This window comes from Gavialis gangeticus, unplaced genomic scaffold (genome assembly GCF_001723915.1).
Source record: "Gavialis gangeticus isolate Ggan-Ray unplaced genomic scaffold, GavGan_comp1, whole genome shotgun sequence".
NCBI lineage: Eukaryota > Metazoa > Chordata > Crocodylia > Gavialidae > Gavialis > Gavialis gangeticus.
The window spans coordinates 13,761,270-13,773,427 of record NW_017729033.1 but is presented as its reverse complement, the minus strand read 5'-3'; the positions used below and the strand labels follow the sequence as shown (position 1 = coordinate 13,773,427).

At 42.7% G+C, this 12,158-nt stretch overlaps 1 protein-coding gene across 2 annotated transcripts in view; it reads right to left on the bottom strand.

Annotated features, from left to right (window-relative positions):
* Positions 1 to 1,027: 1,027 nt before the first annotated feature.
* Positions 1,028 to 12,158, bottom strand: part of ST3GAL5 (ST3 beta-galactoside alpha-2,3-sialyltransferase 5) — a 29,094-nt gene continuing 17,963 nt past the window's right edge. For both annotated transcript variants that reach the window (XM_019526263.1, XM_019526264.1), the window contains 3 exons: positions 10,622 to 10,808; positions 4,700 to 4,858; positions 1,028 to 3,643 (listed from right to left, as the gene is read on the bottom strand). In XM_019526263.1, coding sequence (XP_019381808.1) covers positions 3,380 to 3,643; positions 4,700 to 4,858; positions 10,622 to 10,808 — 610 coding nt within the window. In that variant the 3' untranslated portion in view covers positions 1,028 to 3,379. The remainder of the gene's footprint in view (positions 3,644 to 4,699; positions 4,859 to 10,621; positions 10,809 to 12,158) is intronic.

Here is a 12,158-nt window from a genome sequence, read left to right as displayed (position 1 = left end):
AATATGGAGCTGGACTGTTCTCAGTAGTGGCAGATGACAGGACAAGGAGCAATGGTTTCAAGGGACGTTTAGGTTAGATATTAGGAAAAATACTCTCACTAGGAGGAGAGTAAAGTTACTCTCTGGGTAACTGGAACAGGCTACCCAAAGAGGTGGTGTAGTCTCCAACCTTGAAGATTTTTAAGACCGGCTAGACAGAGCCATGGCTGGCATGATCTAGTTGGGGACAGTCCTGCTTTGAGCAGGAGGTTGGACTAGATGTGACCTCCTGTGGTCCCTTCCAACCCTAATTTTCTATGACTTTGAGAGTCTCAAAATAGTAAACTGAACAGAGCTAGTCATTTGTATTTTTACTGTTTCCAGATAATGCAAGTACAGCCTAACACTAAATTTCAGAAAAACAAATTAGAATAGTTCAAGATGCCACATAATAAAATGGGGCACACAGTAACAAGAGAAAAGCACACAAGCTGATGCTGGGAATGGATCTGTCCTCCTCCCATCTATTAGGCTTTTATAAGAACAAAGTTTGTATCTAACAATACACTGATTCTCAAATGCTGATGTCTCATTACACGTGCTTTTATTGTAATCATTGTTAAAATGCTAGGAGTGCTATGACGAATGAACTATTCTCATCTAAGCAGCTGGCCACAAAGACTGAGTCTCCTCTTAGTGTGTTATGAAAATCAAGGACTCAGAAACTGATGACAATATAAAGGGAAGGCCTCCTCTCGATTGCCTGGGATCTATTAAATTGGACACGTGCTGTCTGTAACAGTCTTAACACAGAAAGAAGAACAGCTCATGAAACAACTATAGAAGCAGAAAGTGGTTTCATCAGTTTATTGCTTTTGACAGCCTGAGTCTACTGCCACTTCATGAATGGTCAAATCTGGACAGAAGCATCCTATGAAAAATTTACTACCCTGGAGAACAACATTTTAATCATAACTGTGGGAGCACAGTTTAACCCCACCCTAAACCATTTTGGAAAGCTGATGACAAAACTTAACATCTCCAAAGAGAGATGCTAACGTGTTTTCTTTAATCAAACTTTCATTCTATTTAGTTAACATAAAACATGAAAACAAGAACAGTGGGTAATATTTTGGTGTGGCAACAGCTGATGCAGGATGCACGTTAATAGTTCAAATGCCCCTCCTGTCCCTCCCCTACACACATTTTGAACTCTGCCAAACAATTTTTCATTGAAGTAATACTGACTGAGACAAAGGTAGCTCACCATCTTAAATACAGAGGAAAAAATAATCAGTCTACTATGCATTAATTGAAACACCATATAAACAATTGTTCTTAAACAGTGCTATGTTTCAAAAATAATTCCTGATATGTAAAGAGGTTTACACGCACCCCTTTTTACATGTTGGGAATTATTTTTTAAATTAACAGTTTCTTAAAAACAAGACCTAGAAATGTATTGCTAGTACAACGGTTAGGCGATTCCAAGGACAGAAAAATCTGAGAACTATTATGAATACAATTGCTACAACACAACCAGTGCCATGGATACTGAAGCTCTGATGCTAACTGAAGATTGCTATCACTTGCAGTTGAGTCGTGGGAAACGCTGGGACTCAGGGCCTCCAAAAGAGCATATTCACAGCTGCTGTGTTCAATATCATGAAATGACATTTTACTGCATCTCAACATAAGGGCCAGCACTGATTTGCTTTGTCAGATCATCCATTTGCCCTAGTCTCCATGGCAAGAATGAACTCTATGGTTGCGCTCCAACATGGAGTTTTCTTGAAGTAACTTACCCTGCTGCTATCTTTAAAAAGTATCCTTTATGCATCAAACACAATGAATAAAAGGAAGGTTCATCACTTGGATAGTCAGTCCATGGTTTTCAAAACAGTGCCTCACCTGCTCAGTTTAATCAACTGTCTGGTAAGCTTCCATACTCCAAAAAAAAAAGGCATTTTCACATGCTGTCAGTTGGACGGAGTGATAGAAAGCATTCAAACAGGAGGAGACAAATAACTGTTACTATTAGTTACAAAATGAAATTACACTGTCAAGACCAGGTCACAAATGGTCAGTTTGGCTTTTTGTGCGATACGTGATATCCAGTCATTGGACAGTACATTTGCAAAGGACTTTGTTAAAAATGGCAACTGCCATTTAGCAGACATCGTATAGTGCATTTTGTTCCCTCAGCCAGTTTCTTTACGTTATTTGTGCCTTATAAATGCTACTTTATGACATTTGGGAAGCAAACTGTTCTCCAGATAAAGTTTATCTGCCTCCCAAATGATTCAAAAGGGCCACTATCAGTTCAAACCAATCCTGTATTTAATCTCCTGCAGAGCAGGCCTAATGTTAACTGCAACAATTCAAAGGTTACAAAAAACAAAACAAAAAACTTTTTCTCGTCAGTTTTGATCCTGACAGTGTACGTCTTCCACACACGTCTGTCAGGGCAAACCTCTTTATAAAAACAGCCCAAAGCTGATGTAATCCCTAAAAAGTGCTTTTTCAGCTCACTTAAAGCTGACTCAATTCCACATTGACACACAGTGGTAATTAAACTCCGACGTGAACCAACCTCATTATAACCAGGTATTTTGGAGCTAGAAGAGGGAAAGTAGAAAGTGTTGGCTCAGGTAGAAGCTTTCTGCAGACTAAATCTGGTTACAGCAAGGTTTGGTCCAGATACGTCAAGTGGTTAAAACGAGACCAAAAGCATTTCCACAGGTCAATGATTTCTGTACCAGGCATGATCAGATGCTGCATTCAAGAACTGAAAATTCAACTCTGTTGCTGCAACAGATTTTCCTCCCCTCCTCCCAACTGAAAAAAAAGACAGGCATCTGCACACCAGGGGAACATAAGAGGTTTGAGGAAGGTTACACAAGTGTGAGATCTACCACCAAGAATAATCAATCTGCAAACAATAAAGTCACTTAGAAAAAAAACATGCTTTGTTTTTCTTGTTGCACACAATGAAGACCTATGCATGAGAACTGGACCCACAAAGGCATGGACACTTCCATGGGAATAAGTCTCCTCTAAGTTAGGCAAACACATACTTAGAATGGAGAGTGCCATTCACATATAAAACAACAAAAATCTCCTATTTTTTTCTTCAGTCAATTTAAAACATTAAATATTTTAAAGACATTTCTCTCAACTCAACATTGTATTTATATAGCTAACCACAAATGTGTGCAAAGTAAATGTGGCCTGAAAATATATTTCAAAACCCAACAAACACAACTACTAGTTAAAAAATGTAACAAAAATACAAAAACCAATGGTTCTAACATAATGTCCATAGGATGCAAACATTGAAACGGCCTCCCCACAAGTTTGGAAGAACCTAAAGAAACTACTTTGCACTCAGGTCCAGTCATCAGCTTGACTTAGTGCAGAATTCACAATGTAAGCCTCCGGTCAGGTCTTTCACAACTCCTTCTTTAATCAGTTTTTGTAGAAATTGTGTTTCTGTTGTCACATTGTGCATTGTTTGTTCGTTCATCGCAGCCATGCAAAGGTTGTCGTAGTAATGCAAAGGCGTGTTGGGTCGTTCAAGGTCGTATCCGAATCCCGCTAAGCTCACTTCGTCGCATAAATGTGTGGCCAGAACAACAGCAGTGACGCCAATTGTGGGTACGTTCTACAAGGAAAAATCACACCTATTTAGAACATAACTCTAGTCCCCTTCCAGCTTTCTAGCCTTCTACCTTTGCAATAGTTTATTAGGAGGCATCAGCTTGTGCTACTGTTATGGGGAAGTCATGAGTTAGTATCTCTTCACTGCAAGCAGGACCACTTTGAAGGCTAAAAATATAATTTCAGAGTCTATTAGCACATCTCAAGTTCATCGAACGAAGAACTGAATGGTTAAAGTCAAATTTCCAACCATGCTACAGTTAACGACTTACTGTTTGAACAAAGGAGGTAAAAACATTGTGTCTTTGGAACCTGCTAGTGCAAGGTTAACCATGGCTTTTTCTCATCTAGATTAATTGTTAGATCATGTTTAATGTGTTAGGCAACAGCGCTCCTCAAAGACTTCATTCCAATAGAAACCAGTTTTCACTGCAAATTAGCCCTTTATACAGAAGAATCATGTACATCCTACTTTATTTCTTCTGTTGGATATCATACAGGCTAAATTATTCACTTCTTAACTTGCATAAAGCTTTGATTTAACTTATGAAGTACCATCCTTGCATTCTATAATGAGGGCGAAGTGCTTCTCGGTAAAGGGGAAGGCAAGTGATTGAGACAGCCTTAAGCATTACATATTTTAGTGGAGTCCATAGCTTAGGACACACATCCATTGTGTTGATATAAACTTAGCCCTACTGCATTTTTCTGAAGCATCTTTTTAATACTAAAAAAAGGCATCAGATACAGGTCTCGGTATATGAACAAACACAAGCATAACCCCCGATTTTAAAATTATCCTAGGTTTGTATTTTCCATGGTTTACAAGAAATCTGTACCACATTACTTTATCAGAATTTAATTATTTTTTTTAAATTAAAGAAAATAAAAAGAGCCTCTCTGAGAAGAATCAGTTTCTCCGATGCTTCATAATAAGGGCAAACCTGCACAAAGATGACAATGGAAGAAGAACCAAAATCTTTTTATCTTATATCCCATTAGGTGTCTAAAGCCATGAATTTCTGTAGGCAGCATCCTTGGCCAAAAGATGGCAACTTACCTGATCCCAACCCCAGAATTTAGGTCGAGGCTCAGGGTACTGTAGCATATCCAGGGCCGTCTCTCTGACAACTAGCGGATTCAAAATCCGAAATTGCTTTGATGATAGAGGAATTTTCTCAGCAACCTTCTTCCAAAAGAACAGTCGCACCCACAGTGGCTGAGTAAAAGGGAAACAAAACCCCACCATAAGGTAAGATAGGAAAACTTAACACTGCCATAACAAATTGGTATTGAGGACACAGCACTCCGTTTGCTTTCATTAAAACACACGAATCGGATTAAACTGAGACAAAGTGACTTACGACAGACTTCCAAGGAGATCAGTATAAATTTCGCTACTCTCAGATTTTTTTTTTTTTTAAATCAATACTTTAATACCCGCCCCCACCCCTGCTGCTTTCTGTCAGACATGGCTCTAGCTCCATCCCCTCCCAAGCATGAAGCACACAGAAAGAAACTGTGGCCCCAGCACCCAGCCACGTGGCAGGGCAAGGGGCAGAGGCATGCAACAGGAGTGTGGGCACTGAGGGGGCAGACAGGCTGTGGGCGGGTGAGAGCTGCTACTTTTCCCATTGCAATGGTGGGGATGAATTTAAAGATGACCCTTCAAAAATGAGATTCTATTAAATGGAATATTATAACAAATTTATACATTTTCTATATAGAGAATCTAATTATTTGGGGGCTGGGGATTTTAAATTCAAAGTCGCCTTGGATTTGGGTACATACAGTACTTTGACTGTCCAACTGTGTTTTGTGTCCATGCCCTTGCTGATCACCGCAGTCCTCTACACTTTTGGAGCTTTCACAGAGCAAGAGAGTAGACAAAAACCATTTGAAGAAACAGGAAAATGTGACTATTTCCATAGCAATTGCTGGAGACAGACTCAGGTATCTATTCTCAGCTCCTGTACCTGCTACATGGTACCTGTATTTTGAAATGGGCAGTTCCTCATTGCAAATGTCCATTGAAGGACAAGTGTACTGCTTTCAGAGATTACTAATGCAATAGTAAAATCCAACAGACTTGCTTCTGACCCCTCACCAAAAAAAAAATTAGTGGAGAAGGTCTGATGCAGAACTGATTAAGAGACCCAAACCCAATGATCCATTAGACTAAGTACAGACAATGAAAAAACCCAAGGCTGAATCGATTCAGTCTTTGCAGGTTAGTTTAAGCTGCAGAAATTGAACCAATAAGAAAGTGAACAGACATTCACTTTTGATTCCAGAAATGCAGCCACATGCCTGCAGTGACCCAGGCCAGAAGCTGGGGGGTGCTACAGCAGACAGCTGGGACCAAAGCTAAGCCACCCACCCTGCAAGATGAGCTGGGGGCGGGGGTTGCAGGGGAACTGAAAAGCATCCTGGGATGATGGGGGACTGTGGAGTGAACTTGAATCCGCAGGGGATCTAGGACAGAAGTTCAATAAGCTAATTTAACCTAAATCAGTTAAGTCTGATACTACATCCATCCAGATTTATATTAAACCAGCTTTATCCATTTTGAAACCAGTTTGTACGCACTGAACTTCTGCTGCGTTACAGGTTTGAACCAGTTTCTGATCACTTATACGGGTTTGTGTGTAATTTCTGTCCTTAGCCCTAAAGTCTATTTTCTGCTGTTCTCCATAAAGTTGTGCTCCAATGTGCAAATGAACAATGCAAAAAGGTGCATTTTTTCTGTGCCAAGCATGTTCTCCCTCAAAGCACCTGGTGAATGATTTACTTCCTTTCCATACGTTACACTTTCCTGCCAATATAGCAAGAAGTGTAAAGAATCTTTCGTGGTCTACAGTGGTGATGGATAGCAACACTTACTAAGTTTCCCCAGTACTTCATTACAAGACTCCATTTTCAATTACTAGTGATTTTTCAATGCTAATCACTAAGGCTGAACTCTTCCATGCCTGCCTCAGATTTGCAATTTTTTTTTGAGAGAATGTCAGCCAAAAAATGATTGGTCATTTCTGAGAACAAGACTCAGGAAAATAAAAGTTTTTTTAACGTTAAAGAAATCTTGTTTTTGACACGTTCTTTTGCTTCCATCTTTGGAGCAGGGACTTGAAAGCCCTTGGGTGTGAAGCAGCTTTATGTTAGGGATCTGCTTTCTCTATCCCTTGAACAGTAAAGGTTAGTTAGTTGCACATTAAAACCCAACTTTTCCATATAGGGATTGTTTGCAATCTGCTTAATTTGCAGCAGGCTGCTTGCTGTGGCTTTTACTTCAATCAGCTGGAGCACTGCCCTAGTCCCACAGCTGCCGCACCTTGTCTCTCACAGCTGTTTGCTGAGGCTCTTTACCTCCAGCTAAGTTCACAAACACGTCTTTGCAGGAGGGTTAGGAACCTAATCCTGCCAAAGAGCCCAGGTTCAGTGCAACTGTTATTCAGCCACTTGTGTAAATACACTGTGATACATTCAAGTGTTTGTGAAGCACTCGGATACCGCAGCGATATGCACAACAGAAGAGGGCTTATTGAGTAAGTAATTCTATCTTCAGCGAGGCATTTGAGTAGCCTGCGGCATGTAAGGAACAGGGCCGAGGAGAACAACAACAAATAGCTGTGCATTAAGGGAGCAATGTCCAATCTCTGCACTGAAAGACAGGAAGATCAGGCAGGACAGACAGTATACAAATATTTAATTTAAAGATGATGATTATACATAAGGGGCTTGAATTAAGAGTTGCAGGCAGCCATCAGTAAGACGATTCCTTTTCTTCCCCTCCCCAAAACAGGTTTTGAAGTTACATGGGGGAAGTCAAATATCAAAATGAGGTCAGAGAACGGTTCCATGACTTCAAGCAACACTGTTGAATTCTAGCTGAGAGATTAGCTTGTGCCCTACAGAAATCACATCTTGCCTTGATCCCAAGAGATTACATAGCAAAAGCTTCACAAAGTTCCACAAGTTTGGCATGTTTATGCCCATTACACTAAAAATTCAAGTAATTTGGTTTGAGATCAAAAAAACAACATTTAAGCTCTGAGTTTAAGCTGTTAAATTGTTTCAGTATCCCAAGGCAGTTGGACCTAATTTTTGCTTGTAAAACTGCAAAAAAAACCAATCCATCCTAAATATAAAGTACTAAATACTGTACCAACCACTATAGTGCATGCTACTGAATGCATGTCAACTGGCTGCAGTAACAGATGATGGTGGTCAGTTCTGCCTGATGGGAGGAAAAAAAAGGACTCTGATAACTAGGGTTATAGTCCCTTAAACTGCGTACTTTAGAACAGTTTTTCTAAACCAGCATGCTGGAGGTGCCGCATGTGAGCCTCTAGGAGGGACAGCAGGATGGGGACCTCCAATCCCTCATCCAAATATACCCAGCACAAAGCTGATCGATGAGCAAGGATCCTGGTTTTCCCTGAAGGAAAAAAAAAAATCAAAAATCCTCCAATAAAACCCCCCAAATCCATGATTAAAATGAAAGGCTCCTCACTCCCCGACTCCCTCCCCAAGTCCTGCTGGCACCCCTCACTCCACCCACCACAGCCTGCTGGCCCTGCTCGTGACCCTCACCTCCCTGCCCCCCCAGCCCTGCCAGAGGGGGTCCCCAGCTGCCAGGGCTATGGGGCCAGACACCCAGGTCCACAGTCCCCTGCCACCGGCAGGAGGTGGGCCATATCACGGAAGCCAGCTCCCCTACCTGCTGCCCGCTCCGGGCTCGGGCTCCCACTCTGCTGCCCTCCCTTGGGGCCTCCACAGCCCAGCGGCGACACATCCCCTGCGCGAACAATAAGGGGTACAACACCATGTCATTGCCTCCACAGCTGCTCTGCGTGCAGGGGACGTGTAGCCAGGGCAGGGCAGAGCTTGCAGTGGCAAGGAGATCCCCGCATGGCTCCGCTGTTCCCTGCAGCACTGGGTCGCACCCACTGGGCTGAGGAGGCCCTGGGAGAAGGCAGCAGGGCAGGAAGCCCGAGCCTGCAACGGGCAGCCCACATCTGCCCCATGCACAGGTGTGGGTCATGGGTCCCACCTCCTCACCCCCAGGGAGCGGCCCCTCCAGCACAAGCCACCTGCGACCCGACCCAGTCCCACTCCACACTGGGGGCATGCAGCCACGCATTGCAACCCCGAGCCCCAAGCCCCACACATCACCCACCTGGGCAGCAACCCCAGCCCTGCCAAGCCCCCTCCCTCCCTCCCTACGGGGGCCTCAATCCTCCCCCACCCCCATCCCACTTTACCTGTGGGAGCTGCTCTCCAGACTGCCTGGGGGCAGATATATATAGATGCACATCCTGCCCCTGCCTGACCGCCCTCCTCCCGCTCCCCCCAGCCTTTTGCAGGCTGGGACTCTGCCAGCCTGCAGGGAGCTCTTTGTAAAAATGCAAAATCCACAGGTTCACCGGTAAAATGAGAAATCCACATTTTTCTCCAGTAAAGGGGAAAATCCATAGTTTTCTCTGTTTTCCTGTGGGAAACAGAAAACTCGGCTCTCTACTGATGAGCACTGACCCCAGCACAAGCAGCAGCAAAGCTGCCTGAGTCTCACTGCATGCTGTGGGTAGACTAATTAGTTCTGCAGAAAGGCTAGCACACAGGGATCCCCTGGGTGCCAGAAACACTTTGGGAGAGGAGGACTTGACCATGAAGGAAGGAGTCTGTAGGGTGAAAAAGGTTAAGAATTATTGATCTATAATACTGCTTGTGTTTCAAACAGCCAAATAACCAGACAGATTTTCCTCCAAAACGTATCACTATTTAATAATGCAGAGATACTTTATGGACACTTGAAGTACTGCTATCTATACTTTAGTGCAGGGGTTTTCTACCTTTTTTAATAAGTGTAACTCTGGTGGCCCCCTTTTTAATAAGTGTACCCTGGGGAACAGGGGACATGGTGGGTGGTGGCAGTGCAGCGTCTGTATGGCACTGCTCTCACTGCACCCCAGCTCTGCTCCCATGAGGCAGCAGCGCGGGATGGTGGCACTCCATCGCCACCCACCCCCGCATACCCCCTGGGTCCTTTCAAAGTAGCCCCAAGGGTACATGTGCCCCTGGTTGACAACCCCTGCTTTAGTGTCTCTTAAATGCTAAAAGAAAGGGCTTGCTTTGTTCAAGTAATGAACCAATCTACTAGACACTGAAGTTTGTAACCAACATCAGTTGATAGCAATAACACTACATGCATTTATTTTAGCAGCTAAAGAAACAGGCTTGCTATCGGGGATATCCTATTTCTATAGCAGGCGTAGATAAACCCCAGCACCCATGACACAGCATGGCACGTGAAGGCAGTTTGCTTAGCACACCTCAGGGCAGATGGTGGGAGGCAGTGGGGCCCAATCCTTGTTGTGGCAGGGCAGCCCTGGCTCCTTCCCTGTCATCCACCGAGGTGTGTGCGCACCCGCCGCCCGCAATGAGCCAGGCTGGGGCTCTGCAGACCCCAATGCAGCTGCTTGCAGCCTTCCCACTGCCTGCTGGGAGCAGCCTGGGCTCCATGGTGGGTATGCATGTGTTGGCATGGACAGCGTGGAAGGGGCCAGGGCTGTGCTGCCACAAGGATCAGGCCCCTTGTGGCTACCCTACTATCTGCCCATGGCATGCCAACGTCTTACAAGTCAAAGTCGAGGGTGTTTTCAGCACTCTGCCCAAAAATGTTGCTGATCCCTGTTCTATACTTAGTTCGAGCAAGTCACTTAAGGCAATACATATTTTGACTTGGATTATTAAGCTTTCCAGATGTTGTAAGGTTTAGTGCCAGTAAATAAGCACTCTCTTTGGAAAAGCATTCTTGTAACTGTACATACAACATTGATATGAAAATAGCCTGAAATATTAAAAAAAAAAAAAAAGGAGAAAGAGAGTAGAGTACAACACAACAACAGTTACTTGCTTAGAAAGTCAGTGTCTTATCTATCAGAACAAAGTAGTGCATGGTAAGCATACTGCCACTACGTACCAATGTTTCATTTTTTATCATTGCTTGAAGCCAATCAAAATCAACATGTTTAAATAAAACAGCAACAAATAAGCTGCCAGGATAATACTCATTTTCAGAAAGTGGGGCTCCCTCTGGATAGGTCATCCTTATGGTAGTTTTCTTACCAACATGATCCGTATATCCTTGAACTGGTGCATCATTTAATCTGAAGAGTAAAAACAAGATATGAAGTAAGCAAGCGGTCCAAATTTTATTAAAATAGTGAGGAAATACTTAACAAGTGAATGTTATTAGCCATACAATTTATAGTTGAGAATGCTATCAACACATAGGTCCATTTTTACCCCACAAACTCAATCACCTTCCATCACCTCAGTTAGGCAGCTCTATACCTAGATTAACTGACACAATACAAACATTAAAATAAAGAGCCTACACTTCAAAGTGATTAAATAAATAGTACTGCAAGGGTTTCATACTTATTTATTCACATACCACTCTCACTTTTCCCCTTAAAATTAGCAATCTAAAATGCGTATCTTTAAATGAGGAAACCGATTCTGAACTGGTCAGTTAAGAAGAAAAAAAAAAACTTTCTTCATTTTGCCTTCCCAAAAAAAAGGTGTACGTTTTATTTGGGGGTGTAAATATGCAAAGACATATACTATATTCTGCTAATTCAAACAGACCCAAAGCAAGCTCCCTGCTTATTTTCACCAATATTGAAAAAGCTCTGTGCCATACAGCTATCAGTAATACCCACTGTACCTCAATGTCTAACTGGTTGGCAAAACTGGGACTGGAATTCAGTAAGTAATTCTTTTGGCAGCAACAAAAAAAAGCTTTGAAAGCCTCTTGACTCTTTAAGAGGAATGATAATTAAAAGCAGTAAAGCCTTATTTTTGTTTCTAAAATTCAACATGGCATTTATCATTTTTTAATTTAAGAGTATTTAACATGAGCTCTGCTGCCCACGTATCATTCCTTCTACCCAGCCTTTCCAAGGAATTAACTTGCCCTTTACTCTTAAAATAAAGTAAAAAAATCCTTTTATTACCCTGCAGCTTCCTGCACATATAAACATATGAAATATCAGCTATCATAAAAGCAAACTCACTCATAAGCTTACCCAGACAACCATGAGTTGAAGAAGTTAATTCAAATGTCTCGGTCACCACACTCAGACACTCGTGTCAAAAACATATGATGCACCTCCTTAGTCTACGACTGCACCAGTTCCTAAAGTACTATTCTGAATATGTACATTTTGTGGTCATGCACCCTGTAATCATTACAGATACGTGTCCCTGTAACATGCACTGGAGCAAGTTGTTTTTTTCTTCATCACATGCTAAATTCATCGACTCCAAGATGAACACGGGTCAGCAGTGTGGGGAGGTAGTTAGGAAGGCCAACCACACCTTGTCATGCATCCACAGATGCATTTCAAGCAGGTCAAAAGAGGTGATCCTCCCCCTCTATGCGGCACTGGTCAGGCTGCAGTTGGAGTACTGCGTCCAGTTCTGGGTGCCGCACTTCAAGAGGGATGTGGACA